This window comes from Olea europaea, chromosome 4 (genome assembly GCF_002742605.1).
Source record: "Olea europaea var. sylvestris chromosome 4, O_europaea_v1, whole genome shotgun sequence".
NCBI lineage: Eukaryota > Viridiplantae > Streptophyta > Magnoliopsida > Lamiales > Oleaceae > Olea > Olea europaea.
Window position 1 is genome coordinate 5,519,262 of NC_036240.1, and position 9,639 is coordinate 5,528,900.

At 32.5% G+C, this 9,639-nt stretch overlaps 1 protein-coding gene across 1 annotated transcript; it reads left to right on the top strand.

Moving 5' to 3' along the window:
* The first annotated feature begins 5,552 nt into the window (after positions 1-5,552).
* Positions 5,553-7,383, top strand: LOC111393375 (60S ribosomal protein L38). Its single transcript, XM_023018884.1, has 3 exons — positions 5,553-5,699; positions 6,350-6,533; positions 6,922-7,383. The coding sequence occupies exons 1-3, from the start codon at positions 5,697-5,699 to the stop codon at positions 6,942-6,944; spliced, it is 210 nt and encodes a 69-aa protein (XP_022874652.1). The 5' UTR covers positions 5,553-5,696; the 3' UTR covers positions 6,945-7,383.
* Positions 7,384-9,639: the final 2,256 nt, after the last annotated feature.

The following is a 9,639-nucleotide window of genomic DNA, read 5'->3' on the forward strand; positions in this document are numbered from 1 at the left end:
CTTGTGGCGAGCCGAGCTCAAACTTGGCTCGTTGATTTTGGGCGAGCTCGTGGACCGAGCCGAGCTTTGGCTCGTGGGCTCGTCTTTTTAAAAAAAAATAGAGAAAAACACAAATAAATGAAAATACTTTTAAAAAAATTAAAAGTGTTAAAAAAATACAAATAATTTAATGAAGACACTTTTTTATTTTTTTTATTTATATCATATTGTATTTTTTTTATAAAGTATAAAATATTTATATAATGAAGACGAATTGTTTTTTGAAATACATTTACAAAAAATATAATTTTTTATTTCTTTTTAAAGTAGATAAAACGTAAATCATCCTCCTTTATTCGAGTTTGGGACTGGCTACATCAATTTTAAGTAGGCAGAGTTAAAAATTGTACACGAACAACTTGTTGTAACGTGTACAATTTTTTAAAGAAAATTAAATTTAACGATTAAAAAATAAGGAAATTTTGATTAATAGAATTAAATCAAATATCACTTACCTGATAACATACAATTTCAGCGTATTTATTTTGTAGTCGAAAGTGAGCGTCCTACTAATCCTACACGCACATTAACGCTTCCAAAACATCTTCTTTCAGTCGGCTTCTAATATCGGTCAAAACCCTTTTACCTGCATTAAAAGCAGTTTCCGAAACAATAGTGCTAATCGAAAGTGTCAGCAGATCTTTCACAATTGCAGAAACAATTGACCAATATCTTTCATACTTTCGCTAGAATTCAATTACTTCTTCTGAATTTTTTAATTGTTCTGTCTGTTGGCATATTATGATTGAAGTAATCAATTAATTCGACAGACATCACATTTTGAGTTTCGATCGATGTTTGATGAGATGTAAATGTAGACGATATGGCATTAGATGAACACATTATAGTTGCATCATATCTAAATGTATTAATGCCTTGAAATAAATTCATTATTTAGGCATCATCTTCTTCAATTTCAACCGAAAGAGTAGGTACAGAGGGTACCTGACTAACACTTGCACTCATTCTTTTCGCATATAAATCATACATTTTACATAATGTTTGCTCTAAATTCTTATAGGTGATAGGTGTATCAAGTATTAAGGTTTTATTGATTTGATCAATTATGTATTTAGTTCCCGAAATATTATATCGGGAGTCCATTGCGCATACTAAAGGAAATAATATAGTCAGTTCTTCCCAATATTTTCTAAACTTTAATTCCATAACAATTATAATTTCACTAAAAGCATGATCATTTTTATATTTATGGAATGTCCTTGCAATTATATAAAAGCGTTCAAGCACCATACAACTTGTGGGATAATAAATACCGGATAAAATATTTGTGGTCTCATAAATGGATGTCAAAAATTGTTTAACTTTCAAAGCTAAGACTCAATCGAATTCATTTAACATACCATTGTCATCACTTCTAACGTATCTATTATTAAAAAAGTCAGTTATTAAATTTTCAAAAACTTCACATGACTTTAATAGCAAGTAAGTAGAGTTCCATCTATGTCCTACGCCGCTCACAAATGTTTTAACAGTCGTCACCTCTAGTTTGGCACAAAAATCTTCAAATACTTGTTTTCTACTAGGAGATATCGTAATATATACTAATGCATTCCTAATCCTTTGAAGTTCATCATTTATATGTTTTAAGCCATCTTGAACAATTAAATTCAAGATATGACACACACAACGAATATGAAACAAATACCCACCAAAATCAGGTTAAAGTGTCTTACACAATTTATCGACGATTACCTTATTAACACTAGCATTATCAAAAGTAAAAGACCGAATTTTAGTCTCGCAATTATATTCTCTAACAATACTGATAATAACACTATATATATTGTTAGCATTGTGAGGAAATTCAATAATTTTAAAAGAAATAATTTTTTTATGCATGCACCAAAGTGGGTCTATATAATGTGCGGTTGAAACTATATATGCTCTTTTATTAACCCATTTCCATATATCAGAAGTTAAAGATATGACACCCCCATATTATTGCAAATTCATAATTAATTGTTGTTTTGAATTATTGAAATATTGTATTGTATCGGCACGAAGAATGTTTCGACTTACCCCAACGTACCTTAGTTGCAAATATTCTTTCATGAACGAGACGAAGTGTTGGTCATCTGCAATAGTCAGAGGCAACTCAGTGGCGGCAACAAATTACACCATTTCGGTTCGAGTATTGTCCTCCAAATACACCCACGTAGATAGGGGTGAAGTCGTAGAATTGGCGCCTGGACTGCCAAATTGCAATTGTGTTTGACCAGCTGGAAGAAGTCCATGTTTGACCGCACATACTTTGTAGTAGCAGTTGAAATGGGTGGTACCAATTCCTTTTTACCATGCCAATCTTTGTTGGTAGTATTTACATATTGCTTTAGATTCTGTAAGGTCATCGACAACTTTTCCCGTTGAAATCAATTTAAAGTGATCCCAACATTTTGCTTGTTTTTTGCCCTTTTGCTTTTCCCTCGCATCTGAAATGTTTAATTCGACATTTTTGTCCTCATGTTCCACTTCGAGAACGTTATTATCATCCAAATCAATTGGATTGTGGCTTTCCTGACCGTAAATGTGAACATCTTCAGGTATGGGTACGTCATGTAGACCGACAAATTCATTTGAAAATTGACTTTACGACGTCTTAGGCGATTCTCTATGATGTGGCCCACATCCCGTATCGAATAAGCTCTCAACAAATGAGCTTTGGTCTATTTGTTTGATTGTTTATGATGAAATTCAAATATAATAACTAGAAAAATATAAATATAGTGAGATTGTGAGAATTGGATGAATTGAAATTGTAACTTATAAACTGTAAAAATTGAATCGATATCGTATATTTTGCAGCACAAGAGAGTAAAAACTCGATAATTGACATAATAAAAGAGAGTTGAGACTTGAGAGAGTTAACATAGTGATTGAGTAATTGATATGAAAAAAAAGGGTGTTAAGGGGTATTTATAGTAGAAGGGAAAAAAATAAAAATAAAAAAATTCAGTGACTGTTCCGATCACTGAAAAAATGATCGTTTTGGTCACTATAAATAACGAGCCCACGAGCAGCTCGTCTCGGCTCGCCTCCTGCCAGGCTCGCTCAACTCGCGCTCGTGATTTTACAAGTCCGAGCCGCCCACGAGCCCTTGGCTTGACCCTTTTGACATCCCTACATTTTGGTCGACTATTTCGTTAACTAACAAGAAAAACTTGAAATGTGCACCCGTGCTAGACCTGAAAACGAACCAATCCAAAGCACTTGTTACTGACAAACTGAAAACTGGATCCAGTCTAGTAAAATCATTCAACCATAGAGGAAGCCTACCAAATTTCTTAACTTCAAACCTCTCAAAAAGAATGGGGATGGATTCAAATTCAAACTTAAACTCAAACTCGAACGCCAAAATGTAGAGATGTATCTCCTTCTCTAAGGCCAACAATCCCATCCCAAACTTTGGGATTTTCTGATGAAACACCTCCTCATTTGAGGACAGATCAATGAATATTAGCACTAGAGGAAGGCTGGATATTTAAAATCGATCCCTACCTCAGAAGTAAGATTTAAAGTGTGTTTGGCCCCCATTTTTTTCCAATTTTTCCTCCAAAACTCATTCGGCTACAGTAGTTGCTGACAGCATGCAATGAAACTTCAAAAGAAATGTCAGGGGCAAAATACCGTTGAAAATTTATGGACAATTTCAGCCTCAAAAACAATTGCATAATTTACATCCTTTCCCTCCCTTCTTGCAATCCACTTGCCGCCAATTGAAGGACAGATTTGGCAAGGAAGAAATTTCAAATACATCTTACAGCTTTTGTCAGAAAACCTGTCTCTTTTGTCTACCCTATGGTCCACACCCGTTGAAAAATGTGGTGAAAAATGAGATGAGAATTAGAATAGAATGGGAATCAAACAGTCGCTTAAATCCTAAGGCTAGGAAACAATCATGCTCTCCAAGTTTGACTGGCGGAATGAATTGGACAATGAAGGAAAGGTAGCTAATCAAACAGTTGCTAAACTTCAACGAGGAAATAAAGGCCAAGCATTGGGAAGTCGCATGGTCGAGAAATTAATGAATGCAAGAATATTGACCGCTGAAGAAAGACAACCAAGGAAAAAAAAAAAGAAGAAGAACGGTTCTCCAAATGTGAGTTTTGAATTTGGGAGGCTGATGTCCAAGAGTTTATTGATATGACTCTAAAGCATATGTTATGTTCCCAAATTCTTTTATAAGTCGGAATATAGTCATTTTACCTTCTAATCTCTTCATGGAGTTTTGAATTGCAGGAGTTTCAAAAAGAATTGACAAATTCTCATAAAAATGAAGTTGTCACTGGAAGAAAATCTTGAACCATAAGAAACACGTCTCCAAGTTCATAAGTTATGGAAAGTGAGCAGATGTAGGTATGAAGCAACATGAAGGTCGGAAAATAGAGTAGTATAAAAAGGAAAATAAAAGGTCTTAATAGAGAAAAGTCATCAAGAAACATAGTATTTTTCTCCCTTGCAATAAATGGTAGATTATTATGGCAGCAAAAGTACGAAAGATGATTAATACATTTAGAAACTAAATGAACTAAGCCTTGTTTAATCAAACCATACATGCCAACTTTGATGAAACTATAAAACTAATAATAATCCCACCCATAAAACATAACATAATTATTAACTACATAAAATACAAAAATCGTCCCTAAGCCACTTCGGTCAACTTACCGTGTGCGCAGGCTAACTTGATTTGCATGTCGAGCTGCGATCAAGCTCTGTCCCTCTGCGGGTGATCCCATGTCTATAACTCCAACTATGACTGCATCAACAATCCACAATGTCATAGCAATGTTTAAAAGAAATAGATGGATTAAGCTTCTCGATATTCTCTTCCTGATTTTGTGCTTTCTAACTCGTTTCAAGTTCAATTACACATTTAAAAAATATATATATAAAAAATAAAAAATTCCTTTTCACATTTCCTAGTAACTTTTCCCTATTTTTAATCACTTCATCAAAAAATACAATTCATGTAAAATTACTTCTCACAATATCAACTTGGCTTAATGAATGAATTGAAATCTCATGAGCTGGCCCTTTGAGAAAGTAGATGCTTTCTACATTGCCGCGTCAAGCGCCCATCCTAATTTGTGTTATATAGCCCCTGTTGATGATCATTATTGAAAAAAAATGATGGATTGAATAGTGATTTTTTAGAGAATGTGAAATTAAAAAATAAAAAAATGTTTTGAGTTTACGTGCAAAATATCTTCTTTTGTGAATGTGTGATTGAAAATGATTATCAGAATAAAAAAATTATGTTTTAAAGGAGATAAACATGACCTAATTCCAATCTATCCATTTTGAGAAATGCTCTGTGTCTCACAGGTTTTTTCACAGGGCCTTTTACTGTGTAGGAGTTCCACATGTATTAAAAATAATAAATTTACGTTGGGTCCATGTATACGTGTGGCCTACAGGTCCTATAAGCCTAGCATCTCTCTTCCATTTTAGGTAGAGTGTAATAATGAAAATTATTGAGGGGCAAAATTGAGAAAAAAAGAGTGCCAAATTCCCTAGGGTTTTTATTTCTGACAATTGTATATAGAGATCTGCAAACATTCAGCTCCAAACGTTAGGATTCGTATCGTGCCAACCTTTCTTCCCAGCGTCCATTTCTTCAAAACTGCGTCTCTAAAATGGTACTCTCCTTTTCTATTTTTGTTTGAGTATGTTATTCAATCGATTCGTGGAATTTTCGATTCAGTATGATTAATGAAGTGTAAATGCTATGTTAAAATTAAAAACGCTTTTCTTCTTTCATAATTTATTCTGAAATCATATTTTTATTTTTGAGTTTTTAAACATGAAATCTGGGTTACCGTTTATTCGTGAATGCACATGTTTTGGTCTGTGTTGTAATGTAAATTTTTTTTTGTAGGATTTTCGTGTACGGTAATAGAGAAATTTGTTGAAGTGTGTGTATCTTTCTGAGCATATGAATGATTAGTGATTTTTTAAGTGGATGAGCTGAACCTGCATGACTAAGTGGAAGTTTTCTTAAATTGTTCCTGAGCTTTTGAAATTTAAAACAGGGTTTTCATATTATTTGGGAGCCTTGTTAATGGAAGTTATGTTTTGAATTTGAAATCAAGCATATATTGGGATTATGGTACGAAAAACTAGTATTTTGGACTGTTATTTTTCTCGTTTCTTTCAATTAACTCTGGCGATGTGTTATCTATCCTATCCCTGCTGCGTGAAAGGAAATTAACGACAGTGAATTATAAGAAGTTAACTAATGTTTTTGTTTCTTTTTGCTGATTCCTTTGTTTCGTTATGTGATACTCAGCCAAAGCAGATTCATGAGATCAAGGACTTCCTTCTCACGGCCAGAAGGAAAGACGCACGTTCCGTGAAGATCAAGAGGAGCAAAGATGTGGTGAAGTTTAAGGTTCGGTGCTCCAAGTATCTCTACACCCTCTGTGTCTTTGATCCCGAGAAGGCTGACAAATTGAAGCAATCCCTTCCTCCAGGTCTGTCATAGACTAAAACCTTGATGTTAAGTAAAAACTATTGGATGCTTAACCGAAATTTTGCACTTGCCACTGGATAATTTGTCATTATAGACCTAATTAGATCTCCAATAACTACATTTTAGTTAACTATTCTATATGGAATGTTTTTAGTCGGACTGTCTTCGTTCGATAAAGAAAACTAAAAATTGATTGATATCAACTCTTATTGAGTTTAAAATTCCAATGCTGAAGGTGTATATATTTTATCTTGGAACTGTTAGCCTTTGCTTGTCAGTATTTTGTTTAATTAGGTTCGCCTGGGAGCAAGTTGCGAATTCTATAAACAAGAATAGATAGCTTAGTTTATGGGTGAAGTTTAACGTTTTACTTAATTTGTTTTTTGCAGGTTTGAGTGTGCAAGACCTTTGAGTCAGAATTTGTCATCTTAAGAGGATTGTCCTTGAAAGGAATAGTTTGCTTGAATTTTGAGATTAGTTGCAAGACTTTTGAGTCAGAATTTGTCATCTCAAGAGGATAGTCCTTGAAAAGGAATAGTTTGCTTGAATTTTGAGATAAGTTGAAAGACTTTTCTGAACAAATTCCTTTAAGATTGACAAAACATGCTTTCGGTTTCTTTGGCATCTTGTTTAGCCTTTTGAGTTTGCCATTTTGCATTTAATTTCTGTTTGGGACTTGTGTGTGTCAATTTCCGACAAGACTCTTCTAGCTAGACCGACAAGTAGTTGCAGAACCTGCAATTACGGTAGTTTCTAGTTCGTTGTTCATTATGATTAATGCTGTGTTTAGGTTTTCTCTACCGTTGTTCATTATGAAGAAGAAAGCTGTTGACATTTGCAATTTTACTGCATTTTACAAGTTTGGGAGTATGAAGTATGGAATGTTTGCTTAATGTCCTATATTGCTTTGAGCATTGGTAGAGAAAGATGTTGTGCCATGATAGAGTGGGCTATATTCAAATGTTATTAATAAATATTAAGTTTATATTTGGTCCCAATTTTTTAAAGTTGTTTGTCTTCAAACTAATTTTTAATAACTAATTTTATTAATTTTTATCAAAATATATTAAAAATTTAATTGTTTTTCAAGCTAGGGGCTCAATTTGGTCAACCGGTTATATTTCCATCCCAAAAAGGTTAAAAGCTTGTTTGATAAACTCAATTGGCACGACAGTTTGCAATTGATTACTCAACTTTCTTTTTTAATTACTAGTGGCATTACATTTGTAAAATTCTTATTGATGGTCACCCTATTAGTTCGATTGCATAAAAATAAGGGAATAGATTGGGCAACATTTTAGTGTTTGATGCAAAGTGAATTTTATGAAAGATGTGATTAAAAAGTAATGGAAACTTGTTAAAAAATATATAAAAATAACATATTTTTTTAAAAATGTGTGATTAAAAATGAATGTCAAAGAAATGTTCAAATAATGACTGATTAAATAAATAAATTTGACTAAACTTTAAATCCAAAAATTCACTTCATTTAGATCTTCTTTTGGACATATAGCTTGTTTGGGAGCGATTTTTCATCCAAAAAATTGATTTTTTGATCGTTATTTCACTATTTCAGCCATATTTTTTGACTTTTTCACTCACAAGTGGCATCCACTTTTTCTCTAATGGTCAAAAAATCAATTCTCAAAATCAATACCGAACATGACCCTAGTGAGGTCCAACCCTCTATTCAACTAAGGAATGACATTGTGATTTGACGAGAGTTAAAATGGATCATGCTATATGTATATCTTGGTTTACACTTTGTATGTTGGCAAATTTGGATACATTGATTTTAAATAAATAAATATATTTTAAATCATTAGTTAGATTTTTGGTACATAAAAAGTATCAATCAAAGTGTACACACTTGGGTGTACAAGTAGCCTTATTCATTTAAAATATGGTCATTTCCCATATGTCAACTTTTAATATTATGGTCATTTGAGTTCATTATTTTTTTTATACGCATTTTCATTCCCACATTATTTTAATAAAATAATTTTGCACACAAATTTTAAAATTTTCACTTTTTAACTACTATAGGAAAGTAGAATTCAAATTTTAATTTAAGTCAAAATCAACAGTTAATTTTAACCACATACTTTATGGAATAATGCTACAATACAGATTTTGACAGAAAAATATTATAGATGACACATGGCGCATCATCATTGGAAGATTGGAAAAAAAAAAAAACAATCCAATCATCTTTTGTCACATTAGTGTCGGTATATGTTCTATTAAATTTTTCATGTACTCATGGCTTTATTGTAATGATATTTGCAGTCATTTACTACATCAGTTGCTTATGTGGCATACATATGTTAGGTGGCTATTTATTGCATGAGCCATTAAAAAATTACCACATTAATATATCAAATAATCTCCTCTTATGTATATGCCATATAGGGTGACTGTTATAGTGAGCATCCACAACTTTTCAATGACACGTGTCATTAATTTTTATCAAAATTGATCAAAAATCTAATTTTAACGATGTTTGTCTTCCTTTAAAATAAAACTTTTTAATTCTTATACTTATTTTCAATAATACATTTATACAATAAAATATTTTATATATAAATCTAGAAAAATTACGCATTCTACAAGAAATTACTTTTCAAAATATCATTTTTTTCCCTCAATAATGACTTAGGGGCTAATTACAATATAGATTTTAACAATATAAAATAAAATAAAAAGTCCTGAGACCATAGCATCGATTGTTTCCAAATTCCAATACCGCTCGAATCTAGATGCGCCCTTATTTTTAAAACAATCATGATATGTTGTCTGAATTTTTTTGACAGCTAATTGACACTCACAGGGGGCCCACTTCTTTCTGGACTTTTTTAATTTAGATTTTAACAATATAAAATAAAATAAAAAGCCCGAAGACCCTAGCATCAGTTGTCTCCAAGTTCCAATACCACTCAAATTTAGACGAGCCCTTATTTTTAAAACAATCATGCTATGTTGCCTGAATTTTTTTTAACATAATAGTTGATCGATACTCACAGGGGCCCACTCCTTTTTGAACTTTTTTATTTACGCGGGACCCAATACCTATGTGAGATGTCATCCTCTCTGTCAAAAAAAATGAA